This window comes from Nycticebus coucang, chromosome 12 (assembly GCF_027406575.1).
Source record: "Nycticebus coucang isolate mNycCou1 chromosome 12, mNycCou1.pri, whole genome shotgun sequence".
Classification (NCBI taxonomy): domain Eukaryota; kingdom Metazoa; phylum Chordata; class Mammalia; order Primates; family Lorisidae; genus Nycticebus; species Nycticebus coucang.
The window spans coordinates 15,168,446-15,187,102 of record NC_069791.1 but is presented as its reverse complement, the minus strand read 5'-3'; the positions used below and the strand labels follow the sequence as shown (position 1 = coordinate 15,187,102).

Sequence of the window (18,657 nt, the reverse complement as noted above, 5' to 3'; positions counted from 1 at the left end):
CTTCAGCTATTTGGTAAGAGGCAAAGAGCCTTTCCTTATATGTCAATCAGTTCTGAGAACATTACTGTTATAATAACTCAAGCTTCTGACTGTGGCTTTGATTACCATGTACTGACTGATAGAACTGCTTTCTGTAATGATGGTTGATATCCTGTTTAAGAAGGTACAGAATTGTGTAATACATTTAAGGAAGATTTCTATCCAAAATAGGCTTTTCTTTTTTTTTTTTTTTTTTGAGACAAGAGTCTCACCTGGTTGTCCTTGGTAGAGTGCCATGGCATCCTAGCTCACAGCAATCTCAAACTCTTGAGCTTTAAGAAATTCTCTTGTCTCAGCCTCCTGAGTAGCTGGGACGACAGGTGCCCACCACAGCACCTGGCTATTTTTAGACCGGGTCTTGCTCTGTCTCAGGCTGGTCTTGAACCCGTCAGTTCACAACAATCCACCCACCTCGGCCTCCCAGAGTGCTAGGATTATAGACATGAGCCACTGCACCCAGTCAAAATAGGCTTTTTTAAAGTTATGTTTTTAAAGCAAACAATTAAGGTAGTAGTGTGTTTTTCCCCATGCCTATAGTCTGCAAATCATTTTAGAATTATTTCATGATAAAATTTTAAACATTTGTGGAATCCTAGTTATCGTTCCCATATCAAGTACACAAAGAGCCAATCAAACAGCATGCAAGTTTGGTCTGCTCTCTGAAATCTCAAGAATGAATTACTCCACACACACACAAAAAATGAATTCTAATCCCAACCTTCTCATCAAAGCTTCTGGTCAACAAACTACAAGCTCCACTGTGTAGTGTCTACAGAATATAATAGGGCAGGGAATAGAAAGGGTCAGTTATGCTTGGTGAGCCGCACAGTAGTTAAGTCCCCATGAAAATTTATGACCCATAGAAGCAGTAAGTTAATATTAAGACAGTTTTGCTATCCAGGACTGTACCACCAGGTTGTTTCTGCCATTTAATTACAGTAAGGAGGGCGGCGCCTGTGGCTCAGTGAGTAGGACGCTGGCCCCATATGCTGAGGGTGGCGGGTTCAAACCCAGCCCCGGCCAAACTGCAACAACAAAAAAAAAATAGCCGGGTGTTGTGGTGGGTGCCTGTGGTCCCAGCTGCTTGGGAGGCTGAGGCAGGAGAATCGCGTAAGCCCAAGAGCTAGAGGTTGCTGTGAGCCATGTGACGCCACGGCACTCTACCCGAGGGCGGTACAGTGAGACTCTGTCTCTACAAAAAAAAAAAATAATAATAATAATAATACAGTAAGGAAAAGATCCAGAGTTGGGACATAGGCAACCAGAAACAACCCAGCCATATTCTGATAATTATGAATACTACTGTTTTGATATTCTAGCTCACCCCAACCATAAAGTGTTAACCTTCTCTTTTTTTTTTTTAATTTTTATTTTTATTTCCTTGTTTATTTTTTTCTTTTCTTTTTTCTGATACAGAGTCTCACTATGTCGCCCTTGGTAGAGTGCTGTGGCGTCACAGTTCATAATAACCTCCAGCTCTTGGGCTTAGGCGATTCTCTTGCCTCTCCCCGGAGTAGCTGGGACCACCGGCACCAGCCACAACACCCGGCTATTTTTTGTTGCAGTTTGGCTGGGGCTGGGTTTGAACCCGCCACCCTCGATATATGGGGCCAGCACCCCATCCACTGAGCCACAGGTGCCGCCCTTAACCTTCTCTTAAACCCAGTAAGTTTCTTCCTATGGAATGGTAATGAACAACAGAAAAAAATGGCTTTCAGGATTAAATATGATATGACTATTTTTTCCTACTCCTTATCAAAAGTTCTAAGACTGTTTTGAAAGATGAAAATGTGGGTGGCACCTGTGGCTCAGTGGATGGGGTGCTGGCCCCATATATCGAGGGTGGTGGGTTCGAACCTGGCCCCGGCAGAACTGCAACAAAAAAATAGCTGGGCGTCGTGGCGGATGCCCGTAATCCCAGCTACTCAGGAGGCTGAGTCAAGAGAATCTCCTAAGCCCATGAGTTGGAGGTTGCTGTGAGCTGTGTGACGCCACAGCACTCTACCCAGGGCGATAAAGTGAGACTCTGTCTCTATAAAAAAAAAAAAAAAAAAAAGAACGAAAGAAAGATGAAAAATGCAATTTTATTTTCTTTCTAAAATTTCTAAAGTCTACACATCCTGTGATCTAGCAATTTTACTCCTAAGACTGAATCCTTTTTTAAAAAACTGTCACACAAAGAAATGTGTATAAGGATACTTCCCACAGCATTGCCAGTCGCATCAAAGACAGAAAACAGGCAGTGCCCATAGCTCAGGGGGTAGGGCGCTGACCACACACACCAAGGCTAGTGGGTTTGAACCCGGCCTGGGCCAGCTACAACAATGACAACAACAAAAAATAGCCAGGCATGTGGCAGGCACCTGCAGTCCCAGCTACTTGGGAGGCTGAAGCAAGAAAATTGCTTAAGTCCAAGAGTTGGAGGTTGCTGTGAGCTATGATGCCATAGCACTCTACCAAAGGCAACAGGTTGAAACTCTGTCTCAAAAAAAAAAAATGACCAAAAATAACCTGGGGACTAGCTGACCAAACTGTGCACATTCATTGGACAGAATACCAAGCAGCCATTACGAATAAGGCAGGTCTACATGTATTGATAAGAAACTCTCCGAGACATGTTGTCAAGTGAAAAAATTTGTTGAGCAATGCGCTATCATTTATATAGCCGAGAGAGAGAGAGCAAGGGGGAGGAGAGAAAGAGAATATAGATATGTACCAACTACCTATAAAGTACACACTGAAACTGCTGTAAGGAAAGGAAGGAAAAGGGGAACATAAACAAGATCATGTGGAATGAAAACATCGCGCTGAATATACATTATACACCTTTTGCACCTAAAAAAGTTTTACCACATACATGTATTGTTTGTTTAAAAAAAAAATTTAAAGGGCATCTGGATTCACTCAGCTTCTCCAAAAACACTTTAGGGATGGTTAGTTGCACCCTCTCTGATAATGCTTCTGCAATGGATAATCAGAGATCTGCAGCTGTCTAGCTGGCAGCATTCATAGCCTTATTTAACTTACCAGTTTGTCTTAGTGCCTAAATAACCATGCCCTAAAATTATGATTTGGCAGTTTCATCTGAATGCAAAGAACTGGAAGCCCCCTTCTCAGAAGCATTTCCTGACTCATAATTTGGGTTAAATGACCCTCTTCCCTGTTTCCACATTCCCCTAAGGCACCTGCTGCTTGCCACGGACATTACTCTTACCACAATGTCTTGAAATCATCTATTCCCTGGTACTATTCTTATAACTTTTCTGCAAGTTTGAAATTATATAAAAATTAAGTTACCCCCAAAACACGTAGTAGCTATAATAAATTCTAACATCTAATTAATAATTTGGTGTTCTCTTAGCATTTATAAGAACTCTGGTAGAATAGTTTAGATACATCAAACCTGTTTTTGGGCCCTGTACACTTCCACTAGACAACTCTGCTAAACCCAAACCTCTTTTAAAATCTACTCCCAAGAGGGCGGCGCCTGTGGCTCAGTGAGTAGGGCGCCGGTCCCATATGCCGGAGGTGGCGGGTTCAAACCCAGCCCCGGCCAAAAACCACAAAAAAAAAAATCTACTCCCAAGAAAGTTCGAAATACTGCATATTAAAACATATACAACTTGACTCGGCACCTGTGGCTCAAGCGGCTAAGGCGCCAGCCACATATATGTGAGCTACAGGTGGGTGCCTCTAATCCCAGCTACTTGGGAGTCAGAGGCAGGAAAATCGCTTGAGCCCAGGAGTTGGAGGTTGCTATGAGCTGTGACACCATGGCACTCTACCCAGGTGACAGCTTGAGGCTCTGTCTAAAAAAAAAAAAAAAAATTTTTCTCACTATGTCACCCTTGGCAGAGTGCGGTGGCATCACTGCTCACAGCAACTTCAAACTCTTGGGCTCAAGTGATTCTCTTGCCTGAGCCTCCCCAGTAGCTGGGACCACAGGCACCTGCCACAACACCCAGCTGTTTTTTTGGTTGCAGTTGTTATTGTTGTTTGGCAAGCCTGGGCTGGATTCGAACCCACCAGCTCTGGCGCATGTATGTGGCTGGCACCCTAGCTACTGAGCTACAGGAGGCAAGCCTATACAACTTGTTTTGTTTGAGATAAGAGTCTCCCTTTGTTCTCCTGGGTAGAGTGCTGTGGCATCATAACTCACAACAACCTCAAACTCTTGGGCTCAAGCGAGTCGCTTACCCTAGCCTCCCAAGTAGCTAGGACTACAGGAGCCTGCCAAAATGCCCGGCTAAAACATATACAACTTTTAAAAATTTTCCCTATGGTTAAAAAAAAGTTTGAGTTTGAAAAATATTATTTTCTATTTGTTTTGTTTTGTTTTGTTTTGCAGTTTTTGGCCCGGGCTGGGTTTGAACCCACCACCTCTGGTATATGGGGCCGGCGCCCTACTCCTTTAAGCCACAGGTGCCCCCCCAACATTATTTTCTTATGAAATTCCCCTATAAAGAGACTAATAATCACAGTCCCACATGACAGAAAATACCAATTAAATTCAAGAAGTGGGGGCCAGGCATGGTGGCTCACACCTGTAATCCTAGCACTCTGGGAGGCTGAGGCAGGAGGAACACTTGAGCTCAGGAGTTCCAAACCAGCCTGAGCAAGAATGAGACCCCATCTCTACTACAAATAGAAGAATTAGCAATACTCCCTGGGGGTAGGATACAAGTATAACTCTCAATTTCACCTGTCATGTGTAAATTATATAACCTAATGGTTATATTAAACTCACATTAAACTCAAATTTAAAAAGAAATTCCCAGGCCAGCACAGCGACTAACACCTATAATCTTAGCACTCTGTCTGGGAGGATGAGGTGAGCAGACTTCTTGAGCTCTGGAGTTTGAGACCAGCCTGAGCAACAGCAAGATCTTGTCTCCACTAAAAATAGAAAAGAGTAGCAGGGCATTGTGGTAGCTGACTGTAGTCCCAGGCGGGAGGCAAGAGTCATCCCTTGGATGACTAAAAGCCAAAAATACTCAGTCTGCTCCCACTGGTGGTGAGAGAAAAGAAAGAGCATAGAAAAGCCATGCATATTTCCAAGTGATTCACTTGATCACTTAAACCAAGGAGTTTGAGGCTGTTGTGAGCTAGCTTGGGCAACAGAGTGAGACTATGTCCCAAAAATATAACTAACCTAAACTAAACTAAATAAACAAATAAATTTTCCTATAAAGAACAAAGGGAGCATAAAGAACAAAGAACATAAAGAATAAAGAACATGGGCAGTGCCTGTGGCTCAAGGAGTAGAGCGCGGGTCCCATATGCTGGAGGTGGCGGGTTCAAACCCAGCCCTGGCCGGAAAAAAAAGAAAAAAGCCGGGCGGCGCCTGTGGCTCAAGGAGTAGGGTGCCAGTCCCGTATGCTGGAGGTGGCGGGTTCAAACCCAGCCCCAGCCAAAAACCACAAAAAAAAAAAAAAAAAAGAATAAAGAACATAAAGAACAAAGGGCAGCACCTGTGGCTCAAAGGAGTAGGGCACCGGCCCCATATGCCGGAGGTGGCGGGTTCAAACCCAGCCCCGGCCAAAAACTGCAAAAAAAAGAACAAAGGTACTTGGGTGGTGCCTGTGGCTCAGTGGGTAGGGCACCGGCCCTGTATACTGAGGGTGGCAGGTTCAAACCCAGCCCTTAACCAACTGCAACAACAACAACAACAAAAGCCAGTTGTTGTGGTGGGTGCCTGTAGTCCCAGCTACTGGTGGCTGAGGCAAGAGAATTGCCTAAGCCCAAGAGCTGGAGGTTGCTGTAAGCTGTGATGTTACAGCACTCAAAGGTGAGGGCAAAAAGGTAAGACTCTGTCTCTACAAAAAAAAAAGAACAAAGGTACTCAAAATCATTTCACTGGTTTTATAGGTGAGAAGGCTTCCCTAAAATTAATTGTAAGATAGAGAGAAAAAAACAACAACTTTTTTTTTTTTTTGAGACAGAGTCTCACTATCTTGCCCTGGGTAGAGTGCCATGACATCACAGCTCACAGCAACCTCCAACTCTTGGGTTTAAGCGATTCTCTTGCCTCTGACTCCCAAGTAGCTGGGACTATAGGCACCTGCCACAACGCCCAGCTATTTTGTTGTTATAGTTGTCATTGTTGTTTGGTAGGCCAGGGCTGGACTTGAGCTGGCCAACTGTGATGTATGTGGCCGGCGCCCTTAGCTACTTAGCTACAGGCCACAAGCCTAGAGAGAAATATTTTTGAATAATCCTCTCTTTCCACTGTTTTTCCTCATTTCCTCTATCTTAATAAAATCAACAACAGCATTAAATAGAAAAAGAACTTTCATACAGGCAACCAGAAAAGTGTTTGCATGGAAGTAGTAGGTTAAATAAATGTCAGCAGGAACGGCTAACGCTCAATGGCGAAGCCACTGCTTCCTCCTGGGGCTTTCCTCAGACATTGTTCAGTGCCAGAGAGAAGCTGGTGGCAAAGTAGAAACTGCCAGGTACACAGAGCACGGCTTTCAAAAGTGATATCCAAGTGCTCACTAGAGAATAACATGCAACTGTGAATTTTCTTTTAAATTCCATTTGTCCTGTGGAAACATAAAGATTTCCAGATCCTTCTAAAACTCTTTCCCCTAAAAGTCTACTTCAAGGCTAAAGTACTTGACAGTCCTACTCCACCATTACTGTCCTATTAACCCAACACTTATGTTGTGCCAGATGTTCTTCATGAAGGTAAGCGCCTGTCACCTGGATGACTAGAAGCCAAAATACTCAGTCCACTCCCACTGGGGGTGAGGTGAAAGAAAAAGCGTAGAAAAGCCATGCATATTTCCAAGTTATTCTTGAGAATATGAATTTTGGAATTATATTTTAAATTGGGATAAGTTTATCCTATTTTTATCTTATTAAAATGAACTTGATATAAATTATAAATAGGTTCCCCCTGAATTGAGGCAAGGCATTACATAAAAAAATTATAAATAGGAAAAATGTCAGGTTTAAGACTCTGATTATCGGGCGGCGCCTGTGGCTCAGTGAGCAGGGCGCCAGTCCCATATGCTGGAGGTGGCGGGTTCAAACCTAGCCCCGGCCAAAACCAAAAAAAAAAAAAAAAAAAAAAGACTCTGATTATCTCTTCCTGATTTAAAAAAAAAACAATGAAAAGCACCTGTGGTAACTGTCAGTTTAAGAAAAATGCCTGGAACCTTTAATCCTCTCTACCTAAGTGGGTAATACTAGACTGTCTTCAACTGAAAGCCACACAAACATTCCCAGTTCATAAAGTACAAAGAGAGCTTGCCATTACACAGTGGGCTTTACGCGGCCCCACCCTCACCCCCTCACTCCCCTCCCACAGCTTTCACCCTCCCACACTCCCTCACCCTAGCACAAAGGCCGCTGAGGTACAGTCAGCCCTCCATATCCACAGTTCTGTCCGTGTGGTTTCAAACCGCCACAGACTGAAATTTGGGAAGCAAACGGATGGTTGTATCTATACTGAACATGCACAGACCACTTTTTTCCTGGGGTTATTCTCTAAACAATACAGAATAACAATTATTTACATACCATTTACATTGCATTAAGTATTATAAGTAATCTAGAGGCCAGCTGTGGTGGCTCATGCCTGTCTTCCTAGCACTCTGGGAGGCCAAGGGCCAATGTGGGAGGATTGCTTAAGCTTGGGAGTTGGAGACCAGCCTGAGCAAGAGTGAGACCCCGTCTCTACTAAAAATAGAAAAATTAGCTCATGCCTGTAATACTAGCATTCTGGGAGGCCGAGGCGGGTGGATTGCCTGAGCTCACAGGTTCAAGACCAGCCTGAGCTAGATAGAGTGAGAACCTGCCTCTAAAAAAAACAGCCGGGTTGTGGCAGGCACCTGTATTGGCCTCAGCTTGGGAGGCTGAGGCAAAAGAATCACTTGAGCCCAAGAGTTTGAGGTTGTTGTGACACTACGGCACTCTACCGAGGGTGACAAAGCAAAACTCTATCTCAAAAAAAAGAAAAAGAAAATAGAAAAAAAGAAAAATTAGTGCCAGGCATTGTGGTGAGCACTTGTAGTTTCAGCTACTTAGGAGGCTGAGGCAAGAGGATCTCTTGAGCTTAAGAGGATGAGGTTGCTGTGAGCTATAATACCACAACAATATTCTACCCAGGGCAACAGAGTAAGACTCTATCTCAAAAAACAAACAAATAAACAAACAAACAAAAAAAAAACCACAGTAATCTAGAGATGATTTAAAGTATACAAGAAAATGTTCATTGGTTATATGCTAATACTATGCCATTTTATATAAGAAACTTGAGCATCCCAGGATTTTGGTATTCACTGGGGGGAGAGGAGGGTCCTGAAACCAATCCCCACCAGATACCAAAGGACAACCCTACCAGCTAAGCCTGTTCTTCGTTTACCAATCTTGCAAGCCATAATAATAATCTCAAAATTGGATATATCCTACTCAGCCTACCAGAGAACCACAACTTCAACTCAATACCAAGTCTGCTATTTCTCACCTGAGTTGAACTTCTCAGTCTGTTTTATAGTTGAAAGAAAACCTAACATTGAGACCATCTAAAGCGGCGGTTCTCAACCTGTGGATCGTGCCCCATAGGAACTGTATTAAAGGGCTGCGGCATTAGGAAGGTTGAGAACTACTGATGTAAATAAAGATAAAGAAAAAGAGAAAATGTTAAGAAACAAAAAGAGGAGAAAGCTGTTGGGAGGAACAGTACAGATAATAATGAAACCAGCTGCCTGGGTGTCAAAAATGATAACAGTTGGGAGAAATGTAACCAGGCTGACAAGAACTACTATTCTTTTAAACAAAAATATCATTCATCAACCATGAACTTCAGAATTAGAACGGTCTGGTATCCATAAATAGAACTCTTGACTTTCTCTGCTCAGTGCTCTTGAGGCTTAATCAGCTTTCAGACCCTCCTGACTACTCAGATATCAGGGTCACTAAAGTCTTACTTCTAGTGACTACAGCTTCGATCTTTGTTCTTCCCAAATTTTTTTTTTTTTTTTTTTGTAGAGACAGAATCTCACTTTACCGCCCTCGGTAGAGTGCCATGACGTCACAGGACTCACAGCAACCTCTAGCTCTTGGGCTTCCGCCATTCTCCTGCCTCAGCCTCCCGAGCAGCTGGGACTACAGGCGCCCGCCACAACGCCCGGCTATTTTTTTGTTGCAGTTCGGCAGAGGCTGGGTTTGAACCCACCACCCTCGGTATATGGGGCTGGCGCCCTACTCACTGAGCCACAGGCGCCACCCTGTTCTTCCCAACTCTTACAGGATAGCTTCCTCTGAAATCCCTCCTAACCAGAAGTTACAGCAGCGTGTTTCCCTGTGGGAGCTCAACCTGGCTTCTGGCTGGACACTGCTATCCTGAAACCTAATCCCAAACTCTGGTTAACAGTTCCAAAGAGCACTCTCTATTAGAATAAGAAAATCCCAACCAGCTTGAACAAGAGCAAGAGCAAGAGCAAGCGCAAGACCCTGGCCCTACAAAAAACAGAAAAGTTAGCTGGGTGTGGTAGTGTTCACCTGCATCCCCAGCTTCTTAGGAAACTGAGGCAGGAGGATGGCTTGAGTTCAAAGATACAGTGAGCTATGATGAGACCACTGCACTCCAGCCTGGACAACAGAGCAAGCCTCTGTCTCAAAAAGAAGAAAAAGAAAAGAAAATCCTCAATTAATCTAGTGGGTTACACCTACTTCTTGCCTCAAAATGTTTTGCCCTCATACTTGCTTAATAAGTAGGGTTTTTTTTGGCAACTATAAAGAACGATTACCATCAGATTATATTCAACTTATTTATTGGCCTCCAAAAAATTTAATTTTGAGCATGTATTTGTTTCTTTTCTTAAAGCAAAGATTACACATAGATAACACATAAGATTCTCCACTCTCCTACAAGCCTCCTCTGCTCTTTAAAACCTGTTAAAATTTCTTTTTTTTTTTTTTTTTGAGCTAGGGTCTCAAGCTGTCACCCTGGGTAGAATGCTGTGGAGTCACAGCTCACAGCAACCTCCAACTCTTGGGCTTAAGCGATTCTCTTGCCTCAGCCTCCCAAGTAGCTGAGACTATAATTGCCCACCACAACAACCAGCTATTTTTTTGGTTGCGGGTGTCATTGTTGTTTGGCAGGCCTGGGCTGGATTTGAACCCACCAGCTCCGGTGTATGTGGCTGGCACCCTAATGGCTTGAGCTACAGGCCTGGAGCCAGAACCAGTTAAAATTTTAATAATTAACTTGTAGTCGTCTCCTTTTGTTACCTAGTTTTAACAAACACCAGATGAGATAAAGCCAAAACAAAAACCCCATACAAAATAACCTTCCAGCAATAACATAAGGACAGTAAGAACCCCAATTTCTCCCTCTCCACTTTTTATACTAAAAAGTATATATACTTTAATAAGGTTTATTATATATAAGGTTTATATTAATTAGTATAAATTACTCTGACCTAAAGTTAAAAGTGGAGGAGGAGTTAGGCAATAAATATATTTATGTCATTCCTAGCCAATTGTTTTAGGTTCCATTCTGATTTCATTAAAATATACTTTATAATATATACGGAGTAGAACCTCTGTAAGTTGACCACCCAAGGGACTGTAACAAAATGGTCAACACACACAGGTAGCCAACATAAGGAACTAGGCCTATGGTGCTGATACAAACACAGGGTGCATGTCCAGCCTACAAAAATTAGGTCAATTTAAGGAGGGGGTCAACCCAGGGAAGAGGTCAATTATGGAGGCTCTACTCTATGTTGTTTCATTTTATCCATAATATTCCTGATTATACCTAGAGAGCTCTTCTTTGTGTTTCCAGAGGCCAATTAACATTTTTTATTTTGGAATCCAGCCCGGGCCTGCCAAACAACAATGATGGCTGCAACCAAAAAATAGCTGGGCATTGTGGCAGGCGCCTGTAGTCCCAGCTACTTGGGAGGCGGAGGCAGGAGACTCGTTTGAGCCCAGGAGTTGGAGGTTGCTGTGAGCTGTGATGCTATGGCACTCTACCCAGGGCGACAGCTTGAGGCTCTGTCTCAAAAAAAAAAAAAAAAAAAAAAAAAAAAAAAATATATATATATATATATATTTGTTATTTTGAAGACAGGGGTCTCATTTTATTACCCAGGCCAGTCACAAACTCCTGGTCTTAAGCGAGCCTCACACTCAAGTAGCTAGGACAAAAGGCGTGAGCCACCCAGCCCACTTCTGGTCTGGGTCTTCTAACTCCTTATATTCTGCCCATTCAAATGCCCCAGCCTTCTCTTCCAAAACATCTTATTCAAATCACAGAGAGATAATAATGACAATATTAGGGCAGCAGCCTTCCCTTTCTGCCTCAAACACACTCAACTCTTTGAAGGTGTCATTCCTTGTCTTTTTACTCAAGCAGAGATAAAAAGATTTCAAAAACTGGGCAGCGCCTGTGGCTCAGTCGGTAAGGCCTCAGCCCCATATACCGAGGGTGGCGGGTTCAAACCCGGCCCCGGCTGAACTGCAACCAAAAAATAGCTGGGCGTTGCAGCCGGCGCCTGTAGTCCCAGCTACTCGGGGGGCTGAGGCAAGAGAATCGCTTAAGCCCAGGAGTTGGAGGTTGCTGTGAGCCGTGTGATGCCACGGCACTCTACAGAGGGCCATAAAGTGAGACTCTGTCTCTACGGAGAAAAAAAAAAAAAAAAGATTTCAAAAACTGTTCTTCATTCTCACCAAGACTCATCTAACTTTTCTCCCTAACAAAGGATTGAACTGTCTCGGTCCAAAGTTAAATAACTAAACTTACATCATCTGGACTTCAGCCAAATCCAGCCAGCATGCTGCTTCAGTAAGCAGTATTCTTTTTCACAAATTCAACGTTTCACCTTTTGTGATAGTTCTTAATATTGCTATGGTACAAACAGTGGGTGGTTTCCTTGAAGGGGAGAATTAGGGAACAAAATAGACTTCCAATGGAGTCTCCCAGATAGCACCAAGAGAATTTGAATGGGAAAGAGATTTTTAAGCCCTTAGAAAGGACCTAAGTCTGTCAGCAGACATTTGTATTTACGTGCATGGTGAAGAGGCAGAGAATAAAAATGTTTTTTATTCAACAACACCCACCCAAACTCTTAGCACTTAAAGTCAAACAGAAAAGATCTTACTTTGTAGATTCCATTCTCCAAACTTCAGGGAGTTAAAAATGAACTAAAGCTGTTTAGTAGCTCTGTGAGTAATCCAAGGAGCACTGCTGATTTCCTAACAGTAGGGTAAGATTAGATTTATATGAAGCTTCCCCATTCCTTAACAAGAAGTGCTGCCAGGCTACCCAGAAATTCCCCTCTTGAGTCCTACAGCCTTTCCGGAAACATGAGAAACCAAGTATGCTGCAATCCTGGCCTTTTTGGTATTGTATCCAAAATAAACTGCCTAGGCCAAGCAAGACTGTGAATGAAATGCCCCTCCCCTAAAAAAAAAACAGCCTAAGTTCTCAGGTTTCATTTACCCAACACACACATCACAGTAAATAACTTAGTATAGTGATAATTTCCAACCTTATTTAATAAAACAAACACCCAGCAGAAAAAGCCTCTAGTCACATGTAAATTACACCATGCCCTCAGATCAAAGTTAATGATGCATGTGGAAAGCACAGGCCTGAGGGTTCACTGGCACTAGGTCTAGGGATTCTGAACAAAGAATAAATATAAAGTTAGAATTCTTTAGAAGCTTCAAGGAGAAAGAAGGCACATGTAGATATAATAATAACAAAAACTCCTACAGGCCAGAACTATTCTGAGCACTTCATGTGTCTTAACTAATTTAATACCAACAACCTGTTAAGACTGGTATTATCAATCCCCATTTTAAGTTTGTGGAACAAAAGAACAAAGAAGCTAAGCAACTTGCTCAAAGGATTTTTACCCACCCAAGAAGTGATGCAAACTGTTCAGGCTTCAGACTCCAGAGAAGTCAAGGTAAACATGGCCTCCCGTTTTCATCAACATTCACTAACACTATGCCAGCAAAAGTTTCTAGAAGCCTATTTACCCTTGTGAGCTCTCCTTCCACATAATTTTTGCTTTTGCTTTCCACAAAATGTCACATGCCTTTAATTTCATAATACTCCTTTAAAGCATAGACAATATGAGAGCATCTTCATTTTACACACAGGAAATTCAGGCTCAAGTTCTTCAACTTCTCCCCACAATGATGTTCTGTGAAAACAGTCTGATATATGCGGTCGGGAATTTGGAGAATACCAAAAGGAAAAAAAGAATCCAAAGAAGTAATATCAAAAAGTAAGCAAAAGCTTTAAAAGGGACATTTCACTCCTAACAGCTGGAGAAGCATCCAGCCCACTAATGTGCAATATTTCCCTACAGAAATACCCTTCTCCTGGAGCCTAGAATCCAGAGGCCGCCTGAGAGCTGCGCAAACACCCCTAAAACCAATCTACACACAACTGCTTAGCCGCCGGCCCAGGCCCTTAACGTCGGCTGGACTTAATGAGTGCTTTTGTCTAGTTGGGGCGGGAGAGGGCCCAGGGAGAAGACGGGCCCCCGGGGCTCTGCAGGTAAGGCGGCCGCGGGAGACCTTGCCCAGTGGTCCCTGGACTCCTCCGCGCTGTGGAAGCGAGTCAGCCAACCGCGATCGTGGGTCCCGGCGCGCCAGTTGGGCCATTTGTCCTAGGCCGCGGCGGGGAAGGGGTGAGGCCCCTGAGACCACCGACGTTCGCTCCCCTCCACCCCGCGTCCGCAGCTCCCGGGGCCCTCCTCTCGGCCTTCCTTGGAATAATCCAGCTTCATCAGTCTCCTAGACCCGGCGCCGGGCAACTCAGGCCCTCACTGCCCGCATTTCCCCGCGAAGCCCCGCACGGTGCCCCACACCGGACCGGGAGCCTGCCCCAGGCTGGCAGTCAAGTCGCCCAGAAGCCCTCCCCGCCTGTGGGGAGAGAGCTACTGCCATGACCCCTGACCTCGCCTCCCCCTCACCTTAACAGCTCCGCAACCACCTGACACGTTGCCCCAGCGCCGGCGGCTCCATAACCAGGGAGCCAGCGCCAAGCAGGCCAACATCCTACGCTCCCTGCGATTGGCCGACAGGACGGCAGCTGCACGTTCCTATTGGCTGGATTATCCGCAGCGGCCGTGCGCGTGGCCAGCAGACCGAGTACGAGGCTCCGCCCACGCAGAGGTCAGGCTCCGGGTGGGACCCTGCCTGAGCTGGTTCCACTTACAGAGCGCGCGGATTTGGAGTTTGGATCCGTGGGCACCTTGGGTACAGAAGAGAATCCTGCGGTAGTTCGCCGCGGACTCCTGTCAGGTAGTGGCAGTCAACCCCTTTTCTTCTGTAGACCGGACTCTATGAGGTACAGCGCCAAGCTACGAAGGATAGTCACCTGGCAGCACTATTTACGTTCGCCCCCAGAGCCACATCATAGTATCTGCTGCACCAGCGAGAGCATCCCACACCTGGGAGGAACCTCGAAACAGCTTGCGTAGCCAGTTCGACTGCGTTTGGGTGTCCTACTCCCAAACCCCAGTAGTGAATTATTTTCCTCCATCACGCCCAGCTAATTCACTTCTCCCAGACTTTAACTCTACCTACCCACAAACAATCCTACTCTCTTCCCAACCTCAACCTCTTGAGGAGAATTTTCCTCTGAAGGTGAGTGCCTGCCCAGCCAAACTGGTGAAGTGCGGAGACTAAATGTCTGACAAGTCACCCTGATTTTCCTGCAGTGTTATTTAAAGCTACCAAAAACATTCTTAGACACACTACCACCACCACCACGCTGATAGTATTAAAGATAACCCTTCTGTCTTCAAGTAAAAAACTTGTAGGAGAAATTTTTATTAGTAAGAGAGTCCAAAATATGAGGAAGGGAGAGTGAACTTCAAAGAGAAATACATAAATAAAGTGCAAAGGAAAAACAAGCTCCGGGACCAAAATCAAACCAAATATCAAAACCAAACTGAGGCAAACATCATCAGCTTCCTGGAGCAGGTTAGTTTCCATACAGAATTTCTCCTGGAGAGAAAAGAAAATGCACAAGTTAGTTCTGAGAATCTCTCTACAACGCATCTGTGGAATTTCAGAAAGGATTGACAAAGTGCCTCCAGACCAGAACTTTTCCTTTCCTTCATCTAAAAGTAGGAAACAAAATGGCTGGAGCTGTTCTTGTTCCCCTTCCAGGTCTACTCGGCTGAGCAGCTTCCCTGGGTCGTTTCACACCTGCTGGCTACTTACTTAGCTCACATTGTGGAGCTGCATCCATCTTAGCCTCCTTCCTCATGGTGCTGAATTGGTTTGATTTTTCCCAGCGCCAGCCCCTTTATTTATAAAGACAGCTGCACCTCCCTCTGTTAGATAAGAGCAGGCACTTTAGGCTGCCCTAAACAACACAGCACTGGTAAAGACTGGCATGGAATTTCAAGAGGCAAACCACACCCTCCAAAGCATAATCAGATGTCATCTTTGACCTGCCATGATGAAAGGGAAGCATTATGTATCTGCCACTCCTAGATATTAATTAACAATTTATCAAGTTCAAAAACTTTTATTCTGCGATTTCATCTCTGTCCCATTAGCAGGAGCAGGAGCCAGTGGTGGGCCTGTGAGTGCCAGTGGATGAAAGGGGCAGGCTAAGACTTCCTTTTGCAGCTCCTCATGGAATGAACTGGTTTGGGCACTTGTACCAGGTATACAAGTATGCTAGGACTCTGCTCCCCAGAAACATGAGGTGAAACCAATTAACCCCACACCTGACAGTCCATATGTATTTCCACATAGGTACGTGCAGCACTGAGGCAATTACAAGGAATTTCAGGGTGTAAGTGAAAATGCAACCCTGTCTATCCCTTGGGATCTGAAGGAACCGCTGGCATCAGCCTGGTCAATCAATGATCCAAAGGCACACAACAGAGTCAGGTAAACTCAGGGCTCAGTTCCTGATGGAAACGAAAAAGATAGGGAAAAACCCTGAGACTGCAAGAAAGAAATCCAGGGCAAGCTCAGAATTTCTCTTTCTGGAAGGAGGGGGGAAATTTGCCTCAGGGAAATAATTTAGAGGGTAAACCTGGAAGGACAAGGGTGAGATACAGGGGAGAAGAAAGCAGTTGTTACTTTCAGGTAGCAGGTAGGTTTTTGTTTTTGTTTTTTGAGACAGAGTCTCACTATGTCACCCTCAGTAGATTGTTCAGCAGACCGGGGCCAGGTTCGAACCTGCCAGCTTCAGTGTATGTGGCCGGTGCCATAACCACTGTGTACCTGCCGAGCCAGGTAGCAGGTAGTTTTAAAGAAAATCTGCTTAGGACATAAAACATAATACTCTATAATAGAAAAGAAAGAAGAGCAGTAATCCATTCAATAAGCCAGGAACAGGCTTCCAGCAAGTGACTCTGGTTCCTATTCAAACAATCATTAAGTCAGTAGAAGGAACTATGGACCTTCTACCCAAGACTCCAGACAGAGATCTCTTTGCTTTAGGGCTCTCTCAAGCAGGAAAAATCCTGTCATTACAATGCAGTCTGTCTCCTGTCCTTGTTCTACACCAGATAAGGTACCTAAGGCAAAGCTATCTCTGCAGATTGGGGGTAGGGAAGCAGTGGATCCCCCTTCAAGGGAAAATAGAAGAACATGTAAATTCATGCATGACTGAGGTCTTGGAGGGAAAAGGCCTATTTGAGTGAGGAATTCTAAAAATAAGAATGGATTTTATGGGTGGCAACTGTGGCTCAGTGAGTACGGCACTGGCCCCAAATACTGAGGGTGGCGAGTTTGAACCTGGCCCCGGCCAAACTGCAACAAAAAAATAGCTGGGCGTTGTGGTGGGTGCCTGTAGTCCCAGCTACTCGGGAGGCTGAGGCAAGAGAATCGCCTAAGCCCAAGAGTTGGAGGTTGCTGTGAGCTGTGACGTCACGGCACTCTACTGAGGGTGATAAAGTGAGACTCTGTCTCTAAAAAAAAAAAAAAAAGAATGGATTTTACATTACTGCTTTTTTTTGCAGTTTTTGGGCCGGGGCTGGGTTTGAACCTGCCACCTCTGGTTTATGGTTTATGGGGCCCGCGCCTTACTCCTTTGAGCTACAGGTGCCGCCCAAGAATGGATTTTACGATTAGACTCTACCACAGCCCCGGTTTCCTTTTGTCACCTGTTTCCCAACATACACACACTCTACTCTTGCCTTAGTGCCCAGAGTAGTATGAGAATTTATTTGGTACCTAATAAGAATTCATTAACTGAATTCATTAACTGAATTCTTATTAGGTACCAAACACTGTACTTAATATTTCACAAACACGCATTAATCCTCACAATAAATTCATGAGGCAAGAACTATTATTATCTTCATTTTGCAAATTAGAACTTGAAGTTTATGAAGGTTAAGTAATTAACCTAAGGATACACAGCTAGTTAGAGGCAAAGCTGGCGGCTCCATAACCAGGAACCCCCCCCCAAAAAATCATTAATTAAATTATTTTTGAAAGAAGCTCAAAGCACAGTAAGTGTATTCTTTTTCTTACTCTTTTTTTTTTTTTTTTTGAGACAGAGTCTCACTATGTCCCCCTCGGTAGAGTGCTGTGGCGTCACAGCAATCTCAAACTCTTGGGCTTAAGTGATTCTCTGGCTTCAGCCTCCCAAGTAGCTGGGAGTACAGGAGCCCACCACAACGCCCAGCTTTTTTGTTGTTGTTGTTGTAGTTGTTACTGTTGTTTGGCAGGCTCGGGCTGGGTTCAAACACACCAGCGCGGGTATACGTGGCCAGCACCCTAACCACTGAGCGTACTCTTTTTTTTTTTTGACCAACATAATTTAAGTGTGCTATGGAAGTTTAACTGTAGGTTCAAGTGTGCCAGGAGATAAAATAATTGAAAAACACTGTGTTAGATCCAGGAGCCAGCACTCAACTACCACACCACACTGTTTCCATCTTGTCTACCTAAAACAATTCTTTTCCACTCAAATCTAGGACAGACTATCTCTCTTTTTTAATTTTTTTTTTTTTTTTTTGAGACAGAGTCTCAAGCTGTCACCCTGGACAGAGTGCTGTGGCATCCCAGCTCACAGCAATCTCAAACTCTTGGGTTTAAGCGATTTTCTTGCCTCAGCCTCCTAAGTAGCTGGGACTCCAGGTGCCCGCCACAATGCCTGGCTATTTTTTAGTTGTAGTTGTCATTGTTGTTTGGCAGGCCTGGGCTGGATTCGAACCTGCCAGCTCTGCATATGTGGCTGGCACCCTAGCCTCTGAGCTATGGGCGCCAAGCCCAGACTATCTCTTTCATAAAATCTTTCACCCTGTTTCATACATGATAAGAATTCAGTTAATGTAGACTCATTAAAATTCCACATTACTGCAACAACCAGCCTATTTCTTTTTTTTTAGAGACAAAAGAGTTTTACTTTGTCGCCCTTGGTAGAGTGCTGTGGCATCCCAGCTCACAGCAACCTCCAACTCCTGGGCTTAGGTAATTCTCTTGCCTCAGACTCCCAAGTAGCTGGGACTACAGGCACCTGCCACAATGCCCGGCTATTCACCAGCCCATTCCTATATAGACATTAGTTCGTATCTATATCATGTATGCCTTTTGTTTAAATAGGAGGCTTTCCTTCTACCCAATCTCCCTATATCTTTTTCATGCTTTTTGTTTTCTCTAAAA

At 44.3% G+C, this 18,657-nt stretch overlaps 1 protein-coding gene across 5 annotated transcripts in view; it reads right to left on the bottom strand.

The window, feature by feature from the left end:
* The window catches only part of SLC11A2 (solute carrier family 11 member 2), a 46,122-nt gene extending 30,789 nt beyond the window's left edge, over nucleotides 1-15,333 (bottom strand). The window contains exon 1 of one of the 5 annotated variants that reach the window (XM_053558007.1): nucleotides 15,247-15,333. In XM_053558007.1, the coding sequence (XP_053413982.1) occupies nucleotides 15,247-15,292 (46 nt within the window). In that variant the 5' untranslated portion in view covers nucleotides 15,293-15,333. Of the gene's footprint in view, nucleotides 1-12,922; nucleotides 13,562-13,590; nucleotides 13,914-13,988; nucleotides 14,093-15,246 lie in introns of those variants that run through there. The other 4 variants (XM_053558008.1, XM_053558010.1, XM_053558011.1 and 1 more) reach the window with 4 other exon arrangements.
* Nucleotides 15,334-18,657: the final 3,324 nt, after the last annotated feature.